Source organism: Schistocerca americana, chromosome 2 (assembly GCF_021461395.2).
Source record: "Schistocerca americana isolate TAMUIC-IGC-003095 chromosome 2, iqSchAmer2.1, whole genome shotgun sequence".
In the NCBI taxonomy this organism is placed as follows: domain Eukaryota; kingdom Metazoa; phylum Arthropoda; class Insecta; order Orthoptera; family Acrididae; genus Schistocerca; species Schistocerca americana.
The window spans coordinates 898,789,511-898,816,240 of record NC_060120.1 but is presented as its reverse complement, the minus strand read 5'-3'; the positions used below and the strand labels follow the sequence as shown (position 1 = coordinate 898,816,240).

Here is a 26,730-nt window from a genome sequence, read left to right as displayed (position 1 = left end):
GAGGCTTTGAATGCCTAAGGAAAACTCTGTCTCACACTAAGTCACGTGCCTGATCCTTTTTGCTTGTGGTATGCACAGCATTGACTTGTTCTGGAACAGCTGATGCTTGGTTGACTTTCATGAAATTCTTTACTAGTGGAAGCATGGCCTTAGATATATTCTCCAAACTTATTGTAAACATCCCTGTAGACCAGAAGTCTTTTTCGGGCTCTGCGATTACATTTGGCACTAATCAATTGCACTTGCCTAATTGCCAAAAATTTTCCTTCCTTTTCACTGCTCATGATGTGTTTTGGTACGGCCATCATCAGATATTACATTGATGCACAGTATCTTGTCATTTATAAACATTCCAATCATACCATCAGTGCCTAAACAATTGCAAATAGTCTTTTGTGAAAATAATTGATTATCAAAATTTGAACAAGGCGATAAGAAACATTTTTATTGAATTACCTGTTTGTGAAAATGTTAAAAAAATACCATCAGTGAAAACCTTAAAGTGGAATTTCCTTCTTTTCACAAGGCTGTTTCTTTAAATGTTCACTGTAAACACACAACTTGGCCAATTTCTAAACTGCTGAGATTTTAACAGTAACAAATGGAAAATTGTAAAACAAAAGTTCTGTCATATCACATTATCTGAAATATGTTAATGAAGTTTGTGGAACTGATTATTTCTTCCATACCAGTGATCATTTGGTAAAATCTTAATTGGTGACCCTCTAATACAGATTCATTTATCTTTCTTTTCACACTTTTATTAAAATATTTGAATGAAGATATCTTCTACATTAGGCTGTAGACACATTTATTTATGTTTGTGATTGGACAGCTTCCACCTTTAGGTCATTCTCGACCAAAAATATATATGTAGTATAAATATATTATTTGAAACAATCCCATGCAGTCGCCATGCTTTCCCTTCTGTTGAGTGTCCATCAATTATGTATAGTGGCTTAATAGTATTTACAATGTTTTGCTTATGGATGACCTAACAATTGAAATTGCCAATCATATATGTAAAGGAATTTACAATACAGAGCAGAAAATGGGTTCATTCAAGTAAACATTTGTAATGGGTGAAAACTTTGTCAGACTGGGATTTGAATATGTTTCTCTTTACCTTTCTGTGTGTACTTTTGAAGTATACTTCATTCATGATTTTAAAACTTATCAAATGTTTATATTTGTGTGGGGACATAAATCAGTTGGTAGAGCAGCACTTTGAAGAGTTCAGAGCTGTAATTCCAGCTTGGCGCATATGGACCACATTCTACAAAAAAGAACAAACATTCCTTATGCTGAATCTGAGAAAAAAATTAAAAGTTTGAAGAAAATATTATTTATGAATGTAGTGAAATATTAATAGCTCAAACGATATGAATAGTAATATACATAAAGGGCAATGTCCCAACTGATTGACTCACTCACTGACTTCATCACACGGCCGAAACCACTGAGGATAGAAACTTGAAGTTTGCAATGGATGTGGATCTTACACTGTAAGCATTGTTTAAGAAGGGATTATATGAAAATTCCACTTCTAAGGAGGTGGAATAGGGGATAAAAGGCTTTTTGAAAATATGTCACTATTAAGGCAATTTTGAAGCTAGAAGTACGAAAATTGGAAATCATTATTAAAAAACTGCTAAAGTATTTTTAAAGCTACCTCAGTGAAAACTGGTATTTGATTCTCGCTTAGAAATTAAAAAAAAAAAAAAAAAAATGCGTGTTTCATTGTTTTTGGAAATTCAACGCCCTAAGGGACTGAAACGGGGGATGAAAAGTTTTGTGAAATTATTTCATTATGAAACCATTTTCACAGGTAAATTGATGAAAATTTATACTTGCTTCTCAGTTAGAAATAAAAAAATACTTGTTTCACTGTTTTTAGAAATTGTATCCTTTAAGGTGTGACATGGAGGATGAAAATTCTTAAGAAAATATTTCATTATATTAAAAGACTCTAAAGCTAAATCTATTAAAAATGTGACTTCTTCTCTGTTACGTATGAAGAAATATATGTTAGGGGATGAAAGTTTTTATGGAAATATCCCCACAAGAACACAAGTGAAGGTATGATTTTAAAAAATCTTGGACTCCGGCTGCCAGAATTGCTTTTTGGTCAGATGTACGTTTGGAAAAGACAAGACCTCACTTCTCTGGCCACAATTGGCTTGAATAACATAAAAATTCAATTGAAGGAAAAAAAAAAAAGAATCTGTGCAGACCATACAGCGTATGCAAGTGAAGTCAAGGGTGCTAAGCTGGTTAATAATACATCAGAAGAAAATATATAGTCTTAGACTTCATTAAGTTTTAATGTATTACATTTTTCTGTGTGTTGGTTAATTTTTTATTTTGCCTGAAATAGCCAAAGTAGAGAAGATATTGAATACAGACTGGCAATGGCTAGAAAAGCAATTCTGAAGAAGAGAAATTTGTTAACACTGAATATAGATTTAAGTGTTAGGAAGTCTTTTCTGAAACTACGTGTATGGAGAGCAGCCATAGATGGAAGTAAAACATGGACGATAAGCAATTTAAACAAGAAGAGAATAGAAGCTTTTAAAATGTGGTGCTAGGGGAGAATGCTGAAGATTAGTTGGGTAGATCATGTAACTAATGAGGAGGTACTGAATAGGAATGGGGAGGAAAGAAATTTGTGGCACAATCTGACTAGAAGAAGGGATAGGTTGATAGGACACATGCTGAGGCATCTATTTAGTATTGGAGGGAAGTGTGGGGGGTAAAAAGTGTAGAGTGACATCAAGAGGTGAATACAGTAAGCAGGTTCAAAAGGCTGTAGATTGCAGTAGTTATTCAGAGATGAAGAGGCTTATGCAGGATAGATTAGTATGGAGGGCTGCAGGATAACAGTCTTCAGACTGAACACGAAGACAACAACAACAACAACATCGAAAACATTGTGTCAATGGAGTTTGTGGAACTGGTTATTACTTCCACGTCAATTGCATTTCACTTTTGTGTAACAATGTGGTAACACAGTAAAGTTATTACTTTTAATACAAGTCATGTATTGATTTCCAAGATAATGTACATTTAGGAAACCATCAGCAGTATCCAAGCCTTTGAACTTCATCTCACCACTCTAAATAGATGCAAGTTTCTCCCAGTAACTAATATGTGGCAATCCAAGTTGTGTGTGATTGTAGGCTTCTTCAGCCATTGCCATCTTCAATAAAACTTCTTTTTTGTGTGAGACTGTATCATCATGTTGTTCTGCAGACCAACATTTTGGTCGCTGTTGCAAATGACTGTCATTGTGGTCATGTATTTACTACCCAAAACTTGTCATTTCTTGATATCATTTTCCAAAAGCTCACCTCCAGATGATTTGTAGAGGGTCATGGAGAATGTTTATTATTATTATTATTTTTTTTTTTTCAAACATTATGTATGGTACAAATTTGTATGTATGCTGTCCATTTCTACGATTCAGCAGCTGTATATATAGAATGAAATAGAAATTCACAGATCACAGCTGCATATGGGCATTGCATTAAATGCAACGGCATCATGTGAAAGTTTGTGCTCGGCTAGGACTCAAAAACAGGTGCTCCGCCTCTCTAGATTGGTTGCCTTAACCTCCTTGGCCATCCGAGCATGCCTCCCATCGAGCTCAAATTCTCACATGCTGCATACTGCAGATGTAGTGTCCTCTGTCCATTATCCCCTGTTTGCTCACAGTTATTCAGCTGAGTCCCGCAAGGGTTCAGACGAGTGAGTGCATACCCACAGAAGATATCATTTCGCCATCAAGGCACTTATATGTACATATTTATATGTTTGTGTCTTTTCTTTCAGACATTAGCAATTTAAGAATGCAGTTCTTTATTATATTTTGGTTTTTGTTAATCTGTGTCATATATAGTATATATATACTTGGTAAATTCATAGATACAGCTCCAAATTTCATGCTGTGAGGTATACATAGTTTCATTTTACAAAATGTGATTTTATTTATCTGAAAGTTTACATATAAACAAAAAATACAAATTACTCACAACTTTGCATAAATATGGATGAGTGTGATGCTATAGTGAAAATGAATAAGACATACCTGTATTTGCCACATTTTCCAACATGCACAACATTCTGTAACTTTCCATTCATTCATTAGCTGTAAAAAGAGGAAGAAATCATGTTCACAGTGTGTTACTCATCTTTTCATTTTGTGCTTGATTTGCAGTTACTACATTTAATAGCCTAACTCTGTCACAGTCCAAAACTGTTACGTGCATAATGTAAACATAACTTATTTTTCATAATGTCTTTCTGTTGTGTACCATATTCAAAACAGTTTTTTGTCAAGTTGTGCTTGTGACAAAACAACTGTATTTACATCAAGGAGATTTAAAAGCACTGAGATTTATGAATGTATAAATGTGTAATGAATTTCACCTGTTGGATAGACAGTACAGAGAACATAAAAGAGAGCAGCTGACAGCTATGTCAAGTGAGGCCTTGAAGCACATTTGTGTGGTTTAGTTGGCATAGGTATTGTTTCCACAAGACAAAGGTCCAGGTTGACTTTCCAGGTCATAACATTGTATGTTCTTGACTTCAACTGTAAGAAAGTAAATTGGAGTGTTTTGTATTTCCATTGTAAATCTTGAGAAATGGATGATATATGAGAAGTAGAACTACCTGCTTACTTGTCACTTAAACAGGATGATACTGATATCAGTATTTTAAAATTCATTGTGTTGATGTTAGTTAATTCTTAATACCATAAATATCTCCTTCACAGTATGGTTTTTATAGTTGTGTGTCGTGACTCTGCAGTCTGAGGTCTAATGTTCTGACGACTTAAAGTGTGAGTGTGGATCTGGGTTATATCAGCTTATTCCCCCAAACCACCTTCCACTTTTTTACGAGATGACTTACTTGGTATTTGCAGCCACTCTTCTTTACCGAATAGCTGGCTGCTGGAAACCCTCTTGACTTCTTCTCCGTCAAATAACGCTAGGTACAGGAATTTTTAGACTCGTTCTACTTATGAAATAAGTAGAAGTACAAACTTTACTTTTCGTCAACTAATGATGTATTTGACCTCCATACACAATAAAATTTCACTTTCCACATTAATCTGTAACTTCCTGAAAGTTTCTTGTGCTGTCGGACGATAGAAACAAATTGAGTTACAGTTAAAAGGAAGTTGGCTTGGATACCATGACCTTTCTTAACATGAATCATAAAATGAGTCATGCCTCTAACAAGGTTGCGTCAAGAGTCTACAAGAGTACTTTTAAAACTGTTCTTGTTTTACTAACAATAGTCAATGACACAATAAGCACAGAGCTGCATATAAACTCAATCTTTCTTCCTTACCCACTCACTAAAACATCTATGGATTGCCCGACAGGTACTTGTCGGTGCCATCCGACTGCCGCGCTTACTTTCTTCCTCCGACTGATTTTACACCTGCACACACAAACATGTGATGCGCAGTAGGTAGGATTCTACAATCTCACATTCATATCCAGAATATTGTGTGTTCGAGACGGTAGAAGGCTGAGTGGTTCTAGAATTTACACAGAAATTCTCAGATCACTATAGAGGTTAAACTAGCTGATTCTTAGATTCTGGACTTAAAATAAATAACAAATGTCATATAATTAGTACATGTAATTGATATGACAGATTGACTAAGATACTTAACTTGCATTTCAGAAAAGTAGTGTCAAAACTATTACCAACAATCTAGATTAAAATTTTGGATGGTTTCCATAAATCACTTATGGTAAATGACAGATTCATTTGAAAAATATTTGTATTCTGAGGAGCAAGCTGGTCATTCAGTGTGCATTAAATTACCATAGTTTTTTGAAGCTTTCCAAAATCCAAAAGGGGAGAGGGGTCACACACCTCCCATATGTTGATTAATACTTAACGCTCATGAACATTATTGACATATGTTTCGTTTATTCCAGGAATTCTGTCATGTATCGAGGAGCTACTCTCAACACCAATAAATATAGGTTGCGTGCATCATCCTGCCCGGACATTTATCGGAATTCCATGACAACGATAGCAAAGGAAACCGAAGAGGTTAGTGTATTCACATCAAGTGACTAGCATACATTTCCATTCAGTTGCAAAGTTTTAAATAAGTTCTTACTTTTGTAAAGTTTTCATAATTTGGAGAGTACTTTACCAACCAGTAAACAGTGGTTGTGTAGGAGAAACATACTTCCACTTTGCCTGTAGAAAGTTTTTATAATACTAAAGCAACATCACGCATTAAAATAGTGGAAATGATGGTTTTTGTATTTTCTTGTGCATGAGAGAGTGTTTGAGCTGCCACATGTTTATTGAAATCAAATACTCCTTTTGCCAGTTATGTGGTAGTTTATTCACCCACCTTTTTTGCCTCACAATGGGAGGCCATGACATTGGGATCACAGGTTTACTTCAGACTTCGTACTTCTTTAGTAGGCCATTAAAACAACATAATATGCAAGTAGTGAGATGCACTACTCTGGCATTCCTTGAAAATCACAAGAGAAGTTTTACCATCTGTTATGTCTCTGTCCATAGGTGCCAAACGTTCATGGTGGTCAAGTAATTAGCACTCAAGCATTGTAAGACGAATGTGTACGAAGTGACAGCTTGATTCCCACTCAAACTTAATTATTAATCTATTTTCTTCATCACTGCTCATATTATTTAATTTTCAAAATGTCAGCGAGGTGTGTTTTCCGTTAGAAACTGTGAACATCCTTGTAAATGCGGCAAAACTGCATTAATTCGATGTAGTAGACGCCATTTCAATTTACATCTTCCCTGTCTGTATGACAAATACCATCCTGCAACGTGTGATGTTGAACGCTTATCTGACGAGCAATTGTATATTATTCTTGTGGTTGGCACAGTGTGACTTACTGTATTACTGATTGTGAATAATGTCATTCACATCATTATTTACCAAGGTTTGACTTGGAGTTTCCAAGCCTGTCCCTCATCCTTGAAATTTTAATTAAAAATAGTAAATAGTCAAATAACATATGAAATTCACTACAGCTTCATGAAAATGCACATTTTTATGTTACTTCTCAAATGTCATATAAATTAAGTAATGTGTTGGCAGGATTTGAACTGTCGCCTCGTCCACTACTCTCTTGCAAAGCTTGAAAGCTAACCACTTGACCTCAATGACCTCTAACTGCCAGTACCTTGCACAGATAAATCACTTACATAGTTGACAAATAAAACTTCTCTTGCAATTTTCTCTGATTTGCCAGAGTAGTGCACCTTACTGCTTACATATTTTGTTGTTTTAATGGCCTACTAAAGATGTACAAAGTCTGAAGTAAATCAGTGATCCCTATGGCATTGCCTCACCTTGTCAGTTAGGAGTTAGTATAACAATATGAAAAGGATAGATTGCTACTCACCGTGATTTTTGTGTGTGTGTGTGTGTGTGTGTGTGTGTGTGTGTGTGTGTGGGCACACTTTGTTTTGTTATAATGAAGGACTTATGATGAAAAACTTATATAGATAATAGTGTCTAGCAGCCTTTTATTCAATGTGCCTGTCTGCTGTTCAATGCCTTCTCTATGTGGTCAGAAGCAATGTAGCCTTTTCATATTGTTGTCATTACATTCCAGATTTTTCATTGTATGACAAGTCAGTAAAACTCATTTTGAAATGTATTAAGTATTTAAGCAAATATAAACAGAATGAAAAATGCTCCTACTGTAGCACAAAAAAGCAAATATGTCCTTGGCAGAGTTAGGGACGTAAAAGAAGGGAACTAGCTTTTTGACTTATTTGGCAACTTCAGACATTTCATTCAAAACATCTTGACATATTCACATTTTTTTACTCAGTAGTTTTAGTATCCATGTCATTTAATATAATGCATCATGTTACGTGAAGTATTGGGATACATGATGCCATGTGATGTAACTTGAGACATGCCATCATGTCATCAAGCATGGCATTTGTCACGTCCTGCAGTATGACACAATATGTCCTGAAAATTTAGGATGCATCTATCCCCACTCTCGGATACTTCCTATAGTGCAAGGGGCATTCAATAAGTAATGCAATACTTTTTTTTATTTTTTGTCAGTTTCAGTTGAAAAAAATGTGGAATTTTGTGGGACATCATAGAATATTCCTGCTTCAGACCCTATAGTTTTGTGATTCCAGTAGGTGGAGGCACTCTACATAGCCTTCAAAGTGGCTTCTGTAATGGAGGTGTGTTCCAAGCAGTGAGCTGTCAGTGGATTTGTTTTCACAGAAAGCCATGTCATCACATATATTCATAGGCACTTTTGTAATGTCTATAGAGACCTGTCACTAAATAAAAGCATGGTGAGTCGTTAGGTGAGACATCTGTCATCATTGCAACGAGGTTATGCAAACCTGTCCAATCTCCCGCGTGCCAGCTGTCCGCACACTTCTGTGACTCCTGCAGTGCTGGAACATGTGGACATTCTGATTCAAGACAGTCAGTGGATCACAGTCAAATACCTTCCTGCTCAGCTGGATGTCTTTGTTGCTAATGCTGTCACAATCGTCCACCAGTTGACGTATTCAAAGGTGTGTGCCCACTGTGTTCCTCACCACCTAACAGAATACCATAAAGAATTAAGGGGGATGCACTCTGTGGGATGCAATACGTGGATGATTGGGGAGGTTATTTATGCAGCAAGACACAGGCTCTGATATCGACCAGTAGAGTGGTACAGTTCGGGCATACGTGTTCTCCTAGTAAAGTTGCGTAAGGCCATCACCATGTACCGAGATTCTGTTGAAAAATAAGGTTTTGTAGCCAAAAGAGTGGGAAATAATATGGTGTGTTGGAATCATGAATAAAACCAACCTGTCTTCGTAGATTTTCCCGGCAAATGAGATGCTTGAAGGTCTTCGGGCATGCAGCTGGGTTGACTGGTCGTTGTAGAACGTTGTACAATGACCAGTCAACCCGGCTGCATGCCCGAGAGACCTTCAAGCAAAACCAACCTGCTTTCAGAAAAAAATGTGTTGCATCCTTGTAGATACATGCCACTTTCTAGAAACACACAGATTGGTGTCTGTCTGTTCTTAAACCCCTCACCATATAACAAGAGGTGGGTTTGGTGGAGAAATGGCCCTCTTGGGGAAAAATCAGCCCCCACCACCCAGAAATAAAAAAGAATAGTTTTAGAATCCCCCAAGGAACAAATACACCCCCAGAAATTTTATCCCCGCCAGAAAACTTTTTTTTAGCAATTACATGTTTACTCATGAGCTATATAATATTATAGATTGCTAGTGAATCTTTTGGATTTTGGGCACAAGATCAGATACTTTAGCCTATAAATTGCAAGATGCTGGCGTGCCAACATCTTGCAGTTAACAGAGCACACTGTGCTGGGGAAGTATGGTTAATTCGTAAAAAAGTGCGAATATGTCAAGATGTTTTGATTTACTGGTCTTTGAAGCTGCTAGGTAAGTCAAACAGCTACTTTCTTTCTTTAACATCTCTGACTTTGCCTAGGACATTTTTGTGCTATGATAGGAGCCTTTTCCATTCTGTTCTCAACATTTGTTCTACCATAATTTTGACAGTAAACCACCATAGCTTCACAGCTGAAGTAGATTTTTGTAGAAGGAAGCATATCAAAGATTTTTAACTTTTGAGAACTTGCCTAAACAAAAGTAATCCAGAACACAATACCTTTTCTGTGTTGATTGATGAACTATGCATACCAATAACACTTGATTATTCTCGGTTGTTAAATACAGTTACATAGAAAATTTTGTCCATGTGTACAGTATGAGTGCATTTACTTACAGAAATTATCTAACTGCTAGGGAGTGCTGTATTTTGAAAATAATTACAAATTAATAACTCAAATTGTTAACATACTAACAGTAGTACTGTTTATTTTCAGAAATGGTATTCGGATATTCTTGAAATGATGAAAGTTATGGGAGATTTCTCAATGTTTCTAGAATGGCACTTTTTCCTAATGTCTTGGTCGACTATTATTCTGTTCACTTGGTTTATTGTGCCATACTTCTACTTAGCTGATTATGTGCGAATATACAACTACTCGGAATCAGAATCATCTAGTCTGCTTAGTATAATTGGTGTGACTAACTGTGCTGGAATGGTAAGTGTTTTAGGATACTTCATAAGATACATTAATGATATTTGAATTTTTTGTGTAATTTACTAATTTGTTATGATCACTTGGGAATATGATAGCTGTGTTGTTTTTGTTTGTGGATTATAATATTGAACAAAGTATTATGTTTCATTCAACAACCAGAGAGTGATTTCTGTACAGGCTGTTATTACTCAAACATCTTTCAACAACCAACCACATTGTGTTTTTCTGTATAAAGTGTGTCTTCTTTGAACATTTGAAATAATTTTGGAAAACTGAACTCAGAAGGTTGGCCTTTTATGTGTGTAATCCATTTTGATGCCAGTATGATCACAGAATGGCTGCAGAGATGACCTTGTTTCATTAACTGACTATTTAACATCAAACATTCTTTGTATTTGTGTCAGATCTATAGATAAAGGTTCATTTTTGAATGCACTGGACACTACCTGGATTACTGTCCTCACAATTACTTTAGTGTCATTCACTTTTTGAAGTTCAACAAGACTTTGAATTTGCTTGACTCTGTGATTAATCTTTGTTTGCAAAACAACTTTCCAAGCTATTCAAACACAGCTGGTTTATTTCATCATTCATACATAGTCTTGTTTGACATAGATAAGTCTAATTTTGATTGCTCAATTAATGTCCAATCTGGTTCTTCTCTCATTAACTAAGCAGAAATATGTTCATCCATTTTATAATATTCCTTGTAAGGCCTGTAGTAATTAATGTCATAATAACCTTATGATTGCTGATTCTATCCCCCATTTTGGGGAAATGAAAAAGTTGTGTTTCGTTTTCCACTCGGAGTTCAAAGATGTTGCCCTCATATTTACTTTTATAACTAACTGCACTAGGTAATTAGTCTAGCAGTGTAGAAGGCCATTCATCAAATAGCAGAAGGTTTGATTTGTCAATAGGCACACCAAAAAATAATGAAAACTTTCTAGCTTTTGGGCTAAACTTTAATGTGCTAGAGAACACACGCATGCACACCCCTGCCCACACCCCCTCCCCCCGTGCCCCCACATGTGCAGTTACAGTGTAAGTGCAATGTGTGTGCATGGACAGTGGGGGGGGCTCTCTAGATCATTGGTGAGTATGAAAGCTGTCAAGTTGTCCTTTTTTGTGTGTGTGTATGTGTCAATGACTCAAGGCTTCCTCTATTTGGTGAGTAGTCTTCTTTACTCCCCGATTATTTATGTTCTGCAAGAACTTTCCTTGCTGAATTTATGCACAATATAATTTTCAGACAAGATGTTTAGAGCAGTTGCATATGAATCCATGTCCTTGGCACTTGTTTTAATTATCTTGCTTGCCAGTCTATAGATGACAAGTTGGAATCACTGCTTGTTAATACAGCATAGTTATGAAATTTAAGTACAATGTTTTTAAGTATTTTAAGAAGTATTCTGTCATTATAGCTACTGAGAAAGATGGTCTGTAAAATTATCTAATTACCGTATTTGACCCACATTTGATGCTTACCTTACCCACATTATTGTGAATACAGACTCTGCAATGACCTCGCTATGCTAATGTTCTCTGCCATCAAAGTAGTTACTTCCTGTGTAGTTTATGTCTGACCCATGTACACATAACCTGCATTCCGAAATACGTAAAGCAGTGATATCTTTGACAAGTCAGTATCGTGTAAAAATTTGTGTTCTCAGTGTTAACCGCAAATGTGTGTATGTTGTGGTTGTTGCGTATTCTCCACCCAACAAACATTCCATAGTGTGAAAAACCACGAATGTATCATAAGAACTTTTTAAATACAGTGAAAATACATCTCAAGCTTAATAGATACTCATCAGTTACATTAGCCTGGAAATGAGGATTCTGCTGCTTTCAAAAAAGCTGTCCTTGAATTGAGATTGTTACGATTCTCATCATTCAAGCAGTTTCCATAGGCACAGACCATAAAGAGTGTGTGTGTGTGTGTGTTTCATATTCATCTTGGGAGTATAATTTCAGTTTGAGTTCCGTAGAACTGTAGGGACATGTGAGGCACTACTGACATGTCACATTTGTAGATTTAGAGAAAGCTTTTGACAAAATGTTGAAGGATCCAGAGATAAAGTACAAAGAGTGAAGGGTTATTTTCAACTTGCACAGAAACCACACTGTAATTATAAGACTCAAAGAACATGAAAAAGAAGCAGTAGTTGAGGAGGGAGTGAGACTGGGTTGTAGCCACCCCTCATTTTATTCTAACAGTACATTGGGCAGACAGTAAAAGAAACTATTGAGAAATTTAGAAAAGGAATTAAAGTTGAGGAAGAAGAAATAAAAGCTTTGAGATTTGTCGATGACATTGGAATTTCTGTTAGAGATGGCAATATACTTGAAGAGCTATTTAGCAGAATGGATGTGTCTTGAAAAGAGATTATATGGTTAATATCAACAAAGGTAATGCAATGTAGTCAAATTATATCAGACAGTGCTGAAGGAATTGGGGAATTAGGAAATGAGATACTACAAGTTATAGACAAGTTTTGCTATGTTGACAACAAAATAACTGATGGGCGAAGTAGAGAGGATATATAAAACAGTCAGGTAATAGCAAGAAAAACATTCCTGAAAAAGAATAATTTGTTAAGATCTAATGTAAATTTATGTGTCAAGAAGTCTTTCCTGAAGGTATTTGATAGAATGTAGCCTTGTATGAGAGACAAACATGGACAATAACCAGTTTGGATAAGAAGAGAATAGTTTCACGTGAGCTCCTGAGGCCCACCGCACGACGTCCATGGAGACGAGGCGCGCACCAGAGCTTAAGTCAAGTCTTGGTGTTGACTTAGTACTTATGTACCGCATTTTTGAAATATGACTTCGCCTATTCAGGCTGTTTTAGTTTCATTTCTAGCCCATGCCCTCTTAGACAAATTATAGATTCAGGCATATCTTCTGAAGAAGGCTCAATTATTTGGGCTGAAACCTAGGTAAAGGATGCCACAGATGCCACTGGTGGCTGTGCGCCATATTGTGTGGGTGCTCATATTATTTTCTCCAGGTTTTCTTTTCCGGTATTGAATATCATCTAAAATGTAATTGTGGTGCTTTTAAAAGGTTTTCTTGAGTTTGTTTCCTTGCAAACTTTTGCTGTACTCTTAACTCCATACTTGCATAAAGGGTGTTCAGCTACGGACTCTTTAATTGCCTTCTCCTCTCATCATGCTTGACTAAAGATAGTGGGCCCTCTGGCCATTGTTCATAAAATCTTTTGAACATGTGATTTGTACTTTATTATTTTGAGTACTGTAACTGCGTCACACAGGGGAACTCATATAATCATTGCAAATGGTTAATCAATTCCTGTTTAATGCATAATAATTAAATAAGAGCTCTGCTGTTTAAACATCTTGAGCACTTCTACAAAAGCAGCAGTTAAAACATTAAACTTGCATGTGAATGGAACAAGGTTCAGTTTCTGACACACAGTTCCATCACTGTTTAGCATATAAGACATAGAAATTCTGGATATGATTTCATTACCAAGACTCTTTGTATGAGAGACACTAGTACTTCAACCAGTTGTGGTGCACATGTTATATGTGGGATCTCCTGCGTGGAGGAAACTGCCTCTGTTTCAGTCTCTCAGAATTGCTAAATAGTGTAATACATGAGCCTTTTTGAAATGTCAAACTTCCAAAGCATGTTGCAAGTATTGTCAGTTGACTTACATATCATAGGCAGTATTATGAAACTTCACATGTTTGATAGGTGTAATTTGAACTGATCCATCATGAGCACTGCAACAGAAATCTCACAACAACTAGTTAAGTCTACGTATCTGTAAGCAACAGAGATTAAATTTTAAAAGGACAACTTGTTAAAAAATTCTGCTGGCTATGATAGCGTTTTTATCAGAGTATTAAAATCCTACGCTGACCTCATAGGATTACCTCTAAGCTATCTTTTTAATCAATCAGTGACTCACATCTTGTTATCGACGTATTAGCTATAGTAACAGCCCTCTATAAAACTGAATGTAAGCAAAGCACTTCTTAATACATATCTGGTCCACTCCTTCCAGTCTTTTCAAAACATCTGAGAAATTGATTTAAGATAGAGCACTGAGTAATTTAACTGAAGAGGACTTGTTAATTTTGTCTCTATTTTAGCTTCCACAAAAGATTCTCAACATAGACAACAATACAAAGCCTCGCAAATGAATTCCTGGTGAAGGTAAACAAGTATCATTATTATTTTTAGACCCTGCCAGTTTGTTTCTTGTGCGGATCCCAAAAGTCTATACGGTAATGGCAGTAATGGCTCCCTCATGCACGGATGGAGTCCTTCCGGAGTCCTCACTCCATTACAGAAAGCATAAATCTCATTCACAGGCTGTGTCATCGTGAAACCAACCACACAATGGGGGAATATTACATGTGGAGACCCCCAAGGAGTGGTACTAGGCCCACTCTTATTCTTAAGCTATGCAAGATAACTTTAAAGGATGATCCAAAAACAGTCAAGTTCACTGATGGCAGAAGCATACTAGTAGAAGTTCTATTATCAACATAATGAGGCACAGCTGTGATAATAACTGAAGGGACTTGGAGCTGGTACACAGCAAACATTCACAATATTATCTCGCACAACTCATGTTAAACAATTTAAAACTAGGAAAATGACCTGATAGCTTGTGAGGTAGACATTAATGGTCATATACAGAATGAAACTGTATGTGTAAAATTCCTTGGCATCCAGCAGAATAAGTTGGAAAATGAAGGAAACACAGATAAACTACTTGAATTGCTCCATTCAATGTATGTTTTGAGCCATTGATCAGCATATACAAAAGAAAAAGAAAAATTGTCAGCTTGCATAATAAATCCTTTGTCATGCTAGAGTATAAATTTGTACTCACAAAATTCACATAAACATATGCGTGTCCCCTCCCTCAGTCTCTCTCTCTCTCTCTCTCTCTCTCTCTCTCTCTCTCTCTCTCTCTCTCTCTCTCTCTCTCTCTCTCACACACACACACACACACACACACACACACACAAAAAAAACCACAACTGTGCCTCTACATTGCATGCTGGCTGGGTGCACAACCAGAACTTTCTTAGTCACCCAGTATATCTTGTTCTTCGAATATCTCTCATTCCTTTGACCCACTGACAATTTGTTGGCTATTTTACTTATTTTGCACTTCCTATTGTTTTATATAATTATTTTATAGGGCAGTACATCTAAAGTAAATAAAGTATTTCTCAATAGGAGCAAGCAGATGTAGTATTGTGTAAAGCAGGACATTGTGCATCTTGCGTATTATCTATATCTAGATTCGGGGACTGAAACGTTCTGTTAGTTTCATGTTGATTACCAGTTTTCGTTGTGAAGCTGTGTGGCAGATAGTAATGTGCTATAAACAGGACTCCGTATCTAATGCAATCAAATAAATGTTAAGCTACCAGTAATATATAAGCAAGAGCTATTTGGTATAACTGAGGGGGCAGTAGTTTTTTTCTTCAAAGTAGCAGCTTTCTTTCTAATTTACATGATTAGATTTAGCTGCTATGAGGGTGAATTATGTTTCTTCTATTTACTTGTCTCTTGTTAATGTACACTTTGACTCATTCCAAATCCCTGAATGTTTCCATACTTGATAGCATCTACAGATCACAATGAATAAGTGAAGAAAAACCTTGTAGTGTATAAAGTTGTGCCAGTGTGTGTAGTGACAACTTGTGTTTATGTACCATACAAGTGGGCTTGTCTCATCCATATACACAACTTGGTACTTTTACACACATCTTTTTACTGTAGCAGTAGGACTAAAAATTATGGGGCACTTGAGACATGCAAATTTCAGTATGCTACATTTTCATGTAGCACTTTTTATTTTTTGCTGACTAGATACTCATAAATTTATATAGAGGCCTGCACTCTGTTTTAGCTGGTGGTTGGATTAAGTTTACTGCTAATTTTAAAGAATTTGATGTGTTTTGTTAGAACTTTTTTCTCACTTTTGTTAGGAGAAACTTTCAATTTATTGCTCTGTGACTGGCCCATTCACTTTTATTCTAATGATTGGTGGCTCAATAGATGAATTTTTAAGTATGAAGTAGTAACTGAAAAAAAAACCTTATGTTAAACTGACACATTCCACATCATTACAAAATGTGTTCATGATCCATGGAACAAGTATCAGTATAATGTAATGTAAATGTAATCATTGTCCAGCTATTATACAGTTTATAACAGCAATTTGGAAAGTAATCTCCATGCAATTTTAAAGAAAAGGCCTGCTCATGTAAGGACATTTTAAATGTGTTCATATTAAACCTACAAGTTTTAGTTTCCTGTCAGCATAATTTCCTGTGATTTTAAGACTGTTAGTCTAGTGTCGTGTGATGTTCTGTGTGCCTTTTCCATTGACTTCTGTCTCTGGCAACCTTAAGTATGATCCTACAATATCTTGAAGCTTTTTTTTTGTGGGCATAACACTGGGAAAAATAGCTTTTTTTATTGTGGCAGGTATGGTAATCATTGTGTACCAAATGTGAGCCGTATGAAAATCCTCAGATGATGCCCAATTGAAACTCATCAAGAGCTCTTCGGTTTTTGTGGTAGGGTGAACACAACCATTATCATGCAGCAGATTGAAGTCTCATATAAAAATGCCTTGCCATTTATTTTATATCATTTTCACACTAGTGAACTTATTGTTGAGTGAACTGATCTGAATTGTACCAGCAGTACACCCTTCCTATCAACAAAATGCAGTGGCAGTAAACTCCCATAAAATATAAGTCTGTTGGCATTTTGTAAGTGAATTGGTGGAGCTTTCTCCTTAGGAAACAGGTTTTCTTTTGACATTTACATGTGCAACCCATGTCTGCTCATTTTTATGACTGTGATAGAGGTAGGAAATACTTCCAGCTAAATACATAGAGAAAGTTGAGAGCTAAAGTCATTCTGTAAATCTTATGGCTGTCAACAACAGATTTTGGCATCCAATGGGTACAAAACTTTTGCAGTGTAACTTTTCAGTTAATACTTTGTATGTATCTGTTCATGTTAATAATTCTGTAAATGTTAATGGCACTTTGATGCACTCTTTGTACAAATTCATCTGTGATTGCACTCAGTCATCCATTCTTTTGCCTAATCTTTTGCACCAGTTTATTGGTCCCTCAAACATACAGCACTACTGACTAACAGCAGTGTTTATCATAGCAATTCTTTCAGAAACTGCACACATTTTACAGCAAATGTCAATGAGTATTATCTTTTTGGTCCACAGATATTGAAAAAGATGTGCAATTACAGTGGGCATTGCTAACATTCATCACACTTGGCTCAATATTGCAGCAGCCTTGCCTCCTGCACTGCTATATGCATGCTGGCTAATGTTCTATATTGGTATACAGTGGGTTATCACCATATATCCTCTATCCTTTGCACAAGGATTCTACTTGTGTGTGTGTGTGTGTGTGTGTGTGTGTGTGTGTGGTGAGGGGGCTACGGAGAGGGGGGGGGGGGAGGGGGGGGGAGGAGGAAGAAATGAGGGATAACTTCTTCATAGAGTGCATTTCAAATTTTAGAGAGACACTTTTAATCTGGATTGCAGACCTTTAACCATGTCCATCACTAAAATATTTAATGCTAGTACTAGAGATCATGTTATTATGTGCATTAAAGCTATAGTCATCCTTAGTTTTTACTATTAAGTGCTTATATCTAAAATAATTTACCCTATAATTCTATAGTTTATTTCTGTTTTCAGATTATCTTGGGTTGGGCAGGTGATCAACCATGGATGAATGTACAGAAGTCATACTCTGTGTGCCTGTTTTTATGTGGCACAGTAACAATGTTGATACCTCTTGTGATTCAGTACTATTGGCCAGTTGCTATATTGTCAGCCCTCTTTGGTTGGTTTTTTGCCTCCATGTTCTCTTTTACACCAGCCATTGTTGTGCAACTGATTCCATTAGAACGCTTCACACCGGCATATGGGCTTATTTTGCTGTGTCAGGGTATTGGAAATCTCATTGGACCTCCAATTGCAGGTATGTCACATTATTTACTGTTAAGTTTACTGGTCACATTTTATGTTCTGCATTTTGTTTCTAAGTTTTGGAACAGTGGGAAGTAGTTCACATTCAATAAAACTTATTTTTTTGTTGAGTGTTGATATTATTTTCTCTCTCAAACATTTTTGTTTGACTAAATCTATTTTTGATAGTGCTGTGCAATTAGTCTGTCTGTAACTGAATGTCAACTATGCATTTGGCAGCAGGCAGTGAATTTCCATTGGTAATTTTCATCTCTCTTGATTTTGGATTCTTTGTGGCTTTCTTGCCTGTTGTTAACAGGTGCTAGTTCCTTTACCCTATCTGACCAACATCCACATGACCAGAATGTTAAAAACTTTGTCATTGTTTTGTAGAACTGTTGCACCTGGTTATTAGTTTTTCTACAAGGGCCACGTGAAAAAATTTCAGCTTGACAATAGAAGATCAAATAATGACAGAGTTCTCTTTTAGCTCAGTGCTCTTTTTTAATGTGTTTTTTTTTTTTTTTTTAAATGGAGATTTTATTTTCAAAGTATTATTTTGTAATGTCAGCAAAATACCCTCATGCTCGCTGCCTCAACCTCTCAACTTGTTCATGTGACTAAAAATATTATCAAGTCACCTCTTTTTTTTTCCCCCTCTCCAGTAAACACTGTCCATAACCTTTCCAGCAAATTTACATTTTTCGTACCAGAGCTACAAACATTCAGCCATATCTTTGCTGTTCTTTTTATGGAATAAAATGGTTGGCCCTTATGTCATTTCCAGTAACGTATCACTGCTCACAAAAAACTGGATTCTTTTTAAAAAATCGAACTATTATAAAATATACTACACTCTTTCTTCTGATGATATCAATTATTCAGAGAGATATTTTACACTTTGCCAACATTTTCATCTATAGTTGCATATTTAAGGTGTGCTGTACACTAATCTTCAAGACACCCATTTTATAACTGTTAAAAATGAAGGAACTGACTCCTCATAAACGTTCACCAACTTTTGATGAATCTCCTTTGGTGATGAACTGTCCAAAGTAAAAAATCTTATGGCAACAAAGTATTCCTGTTTATCTATTTGAACAAAACTCAGACAACATATTACTTTATAAAGCAACATAAACAAAACTATTCTGAATATCAAGTTGACACCTTACTTATGTTATTGTGCCAATCGTACGCTGTGTACTGACACATGAGGAACAAAAGTTCATGTAAATAAATCCAATTTCCCATACTGAGAAAATTTGTGCTTTTTCTTAGTGTCTTTATTTGGTTCTAATCTCCTTTTTGGCCATTCTCCTCAACTTAAAATGTTTACTACATTTGATAATATTTTATCCGTTGTCATTTATCTGTGAGTGAGGGCAATAAATGAATCAGTCAGTTGTATACTTGAAAAAAAAGTTTCTTGTTACCAAATATTATTTGTAAATACAAAAAACATTAGTGTCATCCCAGAACTCTCTGTACTGCCTCATGGAGCCAGGATATGTGACACTGTTGATGATGGTTTGTCCATTGAGTAAGGGTGTAAAGGCTGGCTGCCCCATTGATGTTATTCCAGGTTTCATACTCTCCTTTCTGTCTTAACATCAACAACATATAACACTTTCATCACAGTCACCCATCCCAAAGAAATTCAGTTCACAAAGGAGAGATTACATTGTGCACAAAGAAATAAAACCTTTCCGTTATTCAGGTAAACCTTCCCCTTGGTGTTTCAGTCAACAATGCACCAAAACTTGACATTTCTTAATTAGTCCGTAAAAGAATGTCAGTGGAAATATTATAACAACATGGGTTATTTGTAGGTTAAAATTTAAGTTTTAAAACCAAGATGTTAATGTTTGCATTTCTTTTTGCAGGAGGTTTATTTGATATAACTGGTGTCTGGGACTATTCATTCTACATGGCTGGAGTCTGGATCATTTTCTCAGGTGCCCTAATTGCATTAATACCTATGACTAAAAACCGTGTTATGTGTTGTGGTGGAGTACTGTCTATGGAGCGTGACCGTGGGGACTCCGTCAGTATGGCATAGGTGTACTTAAAGACAGTCTGTAAATAGAATGGATGGATGTTGCTCTTACAGTGTGTAAGTCGAATGACATTAACAGTATGTCACTGTATGCGTAAAGTCTCTATAAGGAAAAAAGTCAGTATCTTGTATTATTATTATTACTGTACTTAAATTTTTCCCACATTGGAGAAATTTTTTTGGAATAATCTTACATTTAAATTTTTACTTGTAGTGTGAATGTGCGGCTTTCAGCTGCATCACGGGATGGTAAATGAACATTGTTAATGAGTAACAATGAAATAAGACTTCCTGTACAATGGAAAATTGTTTGGCACCACATTGCTGAAGTGCATTAAATGCATGAAAACATATTGATCTGGAAGTTACGTAAATTATTTTGCTGTCATAATTGCAAACAATTTTTTCATGTGTTTTTGTGGGCTTCCTGTCATAATTTCTACCATATTAAGAGAACCGAGGTGACATGGAGGTAGATACACAAATCCTTGTACGCTTATTGATTAATTAGATGACACATCCTATGAATAGGTGCTGTACACTAAGTTTCATTTTGAAGTCCTGCTGTTATGTTGCCAGTATAGTATTGTATTTCCAGTCCACAATGGCAGTGCATGACAAGTAGATGTAGAACACATTCATTACAGTGGTAAGAATATGGGTGTGTCCTACTACTTGGCAGGATGACACATCTCTTCCCATAAAATCTTGTTGCCCTTGTCTCATTACCTACTTTGAAAACCATGGATTTATATTGTAAGGTCTGTCATTTCAGTGTTATACTGTAATGATTGTTTAAAATATCATATTCTTGCATATAATACATTTTGTAAATGCATATATAGTACCTGTAATCGCTCTATAGTATAATCAGATTTCAGTCAACATTTTAGCTCCCATAATATGTTACACATTCATTGCCATTGTGACCTGAAAATTGAGAAAAGAGCTATAATCACTCTGGGTGCTTCAAAATATGCTAAAAAAGTGTTGAATGTCAGTGGATGTATAAGAGATTCATCTGTTTTTGTGTACTTAAACAATAGTGTGATTTATATGATCAGTGTAGTTCTATTCAGAATCGCATTGTTACAGTTTGTCAAAACTACTACTCATTTTGTTGTCTTCATTTTATTTTACACACACAATTGTAATAATCAGAAATATTTAATTTTATGTGAGCTGGGAACAGGAATACACCAAAGATAAATGGACTGAGCATTATCTTCAATTGCTGCTTAATGATTGTGTGTAGCTGTAAGTACATACATGGACAGAGGAAGATGCTTTATGTACTTGTTGTGTGTTTCTGGAAACAAAATTGTGATGTGAAAGAAGACTTTATCATGCATAAATGTTAACAATTATATACTAACTATTTTTCAGATATGACAAAATTTTATTGTCTGTACTTAATTAGTTTCAGGTAGAACTACAAAGACTGTGAATTTTGCATCAGAATTATTAAGAAATTTGTTTATTTTTTACTTTTTATGTAAGAAGAATCGAATATATGTCATGATGAAAGGTTCAGAGATGTTGTATTCCTCTTAAACAACAGTGCCTTGTAACATGAAATGTTGTCCATGATTTACATGACAAGACAATTTTTAATATAGGCCTTCTCAACATGTATTACATACTAGTGACCCACCCTGGTTTTGCATGTGTAGTACTACGTATCTATGTCCAAACAACTTGTTGTGGCATAGCGGCAATTTTGTTTATGGGTCATTATGTAACGTTATGATTAAAATTCAGATGTTAGTGTTAGTGCCCGACTCCTGCATCTGTTTAGTGTGAGCTACCTTTTGTGTGTGAACTTTTTCCATGCACACCCCTTAAACATTAATTCTATACAAAGAAATCTGTTCTTACCAGCTTAATGTCTGATATGTTCTGCATCACAGGTCGTTTAGCAAGTCAGAAGTAGCTCATGGTGGCCTCCCAGCAGTGATAGCTTGCATTGACCTGGTGCTGCAGTCAGGCAGCCTTATACATTTCTCCTGTACCCATATACCTTCCTCGTGAAGCAGTCTGTCTGCCAGTGAGCTACAGCAGGGGTCTTAACTTTATATCTGTGCAGAAGATTTGGTATTAACCGCCTGATGAAATTCAACAACAGTGTTTACTTTTCTTTTAAATCATAGTACTTTTAGGCATGCGCCTGTTTTACAGGCATAAGAATTGATAGCAACCTGTATGAATGAAATTCAGAATTAATTTGTGAATCTGAAGTTACATGTGCACAGGCTCTTCCATTATCTCTTTTTTTTTCTTCATCTTTTGCATGTAAATTAATTTTTACACACATTAATACTGCTCATCCAAGACTGTTGTAGAACTGACATTTCACAGAGTCTGTGGAAGTTTGAATACGTCGGTTTTACATTGCATGATTTTATTCATAGATTTATGTGTAAGTGAAATGATCTATTTCATTGCTGCCTCAACCAGTGTTATTCTGTATATGTTGAAAATTGTTTGTACCGGAAAACTTGAAATAGTTTATGGCTAGCACAGGTGGAATTTTCGGAAAATATGTTATAAATCTAGGTGTTTCTTAATTTTCCAGTGGAGTATGAGAAATTAGATGAAAGAAAAACTTTTATGTAAGTTCATTCTCTCCTTTTGGATATGTAGCTTACATCCAACATATTAAGGTTTTATGTTTGTGGTAGGAAATTATTTAGTGTGACTAATAAGTGTAGAAAACGTGTAATCAACAAATTAGGAAAAATGGTAGGATGTCTAAGAAGTTTCATGCAGTATGAGTTACAGATATTCACTTTTGTTCAGAAAGGAAGTAGAAACACAGAGTTCTTCTTGTAAGAATTCAGCAGATTGTACATTTATAGTGTATTCTTCTGGGACTCTCAGTACCATGCACTTAATGATGATCTTTTTTATATATATATTTTGGTAGCCCAATTACTTCAAGAAATGAAGAGTAATTAATTAAAAGAAATAAATGAAGATTCAAGTATGAAATGTATTTTGTTGAATGGAGTAGCTTGCTTTTTCAACTTTTCAAATATATCATTTTTGTGACTGTCAGACAGTATGAATTACTTAATTAGTTTGGAGATGATTGGAAGCAGAGATGAAGGTTCGCTAGCTCAGATGCTACTCTCATTGCATCCTGTTAACTATTTTTTCTTATGCATGTATACAAAATTAATAATTATTATTTGTTGATTTTGTCAGAGAAATGTCATTGCAGAATGTGTAAAAAAAAAATGTAACATTGGAAGAAATCTGAAACTGGTACTTAAAAGCAAGTGATTTGTTGTTCATCGTGAGATATTGATAGTGAAGAATGATTATATCTAGAGTGCTTAGTGTTATAGTACCACATTGTTTTTTGTGTTATGTTGTCATTTGTCTGCGTATGTGTGATTTGAAAAAGTATTACTTTCAGATTTGTGAAATATTGTGATGTAATAAATGATATAAAATGAAACTTATTTTTTAATGACCAGTATTTTGTTTTGTACCAAGAGTTTGTGTTAATTCTTTTTCTGTACTGTATGTGTACTGTTTTGTAAAAGAAAAATGATGTAACATTTAGCTATTTTTTATAGCTTGTTTAATGCATGTTCACTTGATTTCACAACTGTCATATCTCATGTAGGCAAGTACATAATTTTACAAAGTGATGTGTAACTAGTCATTCAACTGACTTCATGCTTGGTCAGATGTAAAAAGTGAGGTATTTAATACAAACCTTTTTACCAGTGTACAAATATTTCATTAAAGAAAGTAGTGTACATTCTTTGTTGACGATTAAACAATTTCATTATTTTATATTTGTGTGTTTCAGTAAAACCATTTTCCTTTCCTATTATAATTTTAGATCTGAGTCAGATAATAAAGGGGTACTTCAGCAGATTACGTCATAAGACTAAGACTATTCTGAATTCATAAATAACCAAATATGATACCACTTAGTATTCAGTACTTTGTCTCCTACCATTCTTAACAAACATAAATGTTATCTAAAAGATGTTGAATTGCGTTTCAAGAAGTGCACTGTGCACTGAAGCTGCAAAATAGTGATTGAGACCTCTAACTCACATGTATCACTCACTTGTAAGATAACAGCTGAGAAGACTAAGATTCTTTTAAGTGCTGTTCTACAAAACATAGTGTTGAGATCTGCACAAGAACAAGGGCAAAGAGATATGAGAATCATTAGATGTAATTCTAAGGGAATTTTGTGATTAGATTAACTGTAAAATGCTTAATCATAAAAAAGGTATGCAAATAATAATTATGTAGACATTACTGTTATGTTGAAATAGCATTCCTGCGAAAAGAATTGTAACTTGTGAAGAAAAGTGGAAATACTCAGCAATATGAGCAAGAAAGGAATGAAGGAGTGCAAATGCCAGTTGTCATTCTTGTAATACATAGAAAATAAATGTGTTTCAACCAGTAACTGTAAATCAACATCACCATGCATTAGACATCCATTGGTGGCTGTATGCCATCTCAAGAATTGTCCAGTTTGTTTGGGTCTTCATCTGTATGCAGTAACCATAAATGTCGTCACAGAAATAAAATCAATGTTAATTCAACAGAGGGAAATGGCTCTTTGAAGCAAGAAACTCTTGTGGGCATTTACCTGGTACCAGTACCGAGTCATTAATGTGACACACTAGCAAATATGGCAGTGCTTCACGATTGCCAAATATGTATGGGAATTAGATATACATCCTTATCTCCTTTCCTCTCTTTCCCCATCTCCATCCCCCCCCCCCTTCTCTTTTTCCAACTCCTCTTCCTCCCCCTCTTTCCGTCCACCTCCTCCTCCCACCTCTCTGTCCATCTCCTCTTCCCTCTCTCTGATCTTGAGCCATGTTTATTGTTATTGCCAATGAATCCCTGATTGGGAATTGAAGTTGCTTAAAGTGAATGGGCAAATTGTTTGGGATCATTGAAATATGAGGTATGAGTGGCCTCACCTGGTGATGGATCTGTGATATAGCAACTTCACTGACAGTATTTTGCAACGTTTTAATCTGCAAATGGGTAGGATTATAAAGTTTTGTTTGATTCAGATTCCGTAGTAGTATTCTAGTCATGAGCCATAAATACAACATTGATATTTTCTGTGAAAAATGACTGCGAGGAAGAAAACACTACCAGAACTCCAACCAGTCTGGTTGCAGCAAAAGTTGCAGCACCTGAAGAAGACAGCTGGGTCGGTCATCGAAATAGTCTGCATTAAATGAAAACAACTCAGCAGAACATCCGAAAGCACACTGTTAGTGGGGACATGTAGCACGTCATAAAAAGTGGATTGTTGAATGAAATATATTGTATAACAAAATTCTAAACAATGATTTAGCTGCAGTATACAAAGAAATAATTGCAGGATAACAGTGGGGTAGGGGATATGGACTGTATCGTGTAGATAAATAATTTGGTTTCCTATTAAACATGTTCCTGCGACAGTCTTAATTTGGTTTCCCCAAAAGATGAGGATAAATATCAAAAGAAAAGAGATAGTAGAGATATAGGATCAAGGTACAGTGAACCATGCAGGAAGAAATCAGTCTTAATTCAGGATACATATAGTTTCAATAAAATATGCTGTATCACAAGGAAAACTTCGTAAACCAACCATTATGTAATCATACCAACAACAACTGTATTGTAAAAAAATGAAGAAAGAGAAGAAACAATCAATAATGGTAGAGCAACTTATTAAATAAGCCAAAAAAATAGTTGAAAAGATTAGACTCAGTTTAATAGTGTGAAATTGGTTGTTGCTGTTGTGGTTGCTGTTATTGTTCTTGGTAGTGGTGGTCTTCAATCCAGAGCCTGCTTTAATACAGATTTCCATGCTAGTCTTATCTTGTGTAAGCTTCCTCATATCTGCATAGCTTTCATAACCTACATCCTTCCAAACCTTCTTAATGCAGTCCTCCACAATTTAATTCAGTGTTTCATTATTTATCCAACCTACCCATCTAATCTACAGCACTTTTCTGTACCACGTCATTTAAAAACTTCTTTTGTCTTCTTATCTGAGCTGCTTAGTGTCTATTTTTCACTTCCACACAGGGTTACACTCCAGAAAAAATATTTATTAGATGTTAAAATACCTCTCTTTTTCAGAAAAGGTTTTATTACTATTGCAAGTCTTCATTTTATATCCATTCACTATCTTCATTTATTCTGCTCCCAAAAATGTCAAAACTTGCCCACTGCTTTCAGTGTCTCATCTGCAAATCTAACTATCTCAGCATCATCTCATTTAATATGACTATGTTCTCTTACTCATTTTTACTAGTGTTGGTTTTCATCATATAACCTCTTTTCAAGACACTATCTCTTCTGTTTAACTGATCTTACAATCCCTTTGCTGTCTCTAGCATTGTGCACTGCAAAGGTGTGATTCTGCCTACCCTGTGTCTCTTAGCTTGCTTTGCATGGGCCAGAGGCTGGCCCATCAGGTTGGCAAGCTGATGGGCCACAGGCTGGCTCATCAGGTTGGCGAGCTGAGTGCAGCT

At 35.6% G+C, this 26,730-nt stretch overlaps 1 protein-coding gene across 1 annotated transcript in view; it reads left to right on the top strand.

Annotated features, from left to right (window-relative positions):
• LOC124595865 overlaps positions 1–24,018 on the top strand; it is a 32,427-nt gene extending 8,409 nt beyond the window's left edge. Inside the window, exons 5-8 of the mRNA XM_047134772.1 lie at positions 5,961–6,078; positions 9,915–10,136; positions 17,878–18,163; positions 20,037–24,018. Of these exons, the coding sequence (XP_046990728.1) occupies positions 5,961–6,078; positions 9,915–10,136; positions 17,878–18,163; positions 20,037–20,212 (802 nt within the window). The 3' untranslated portion in view covers positions 20,213–24,018. The remainder of the gene's footprint in view (positions 1–5,960; positions 6,079–9,914; positions 10,137–17,877; positions 18,164–20,036) is intronic.
• The last annotated feature ends 2,712 nt before the right edge of the window (positions 24,019–26,730 follow it).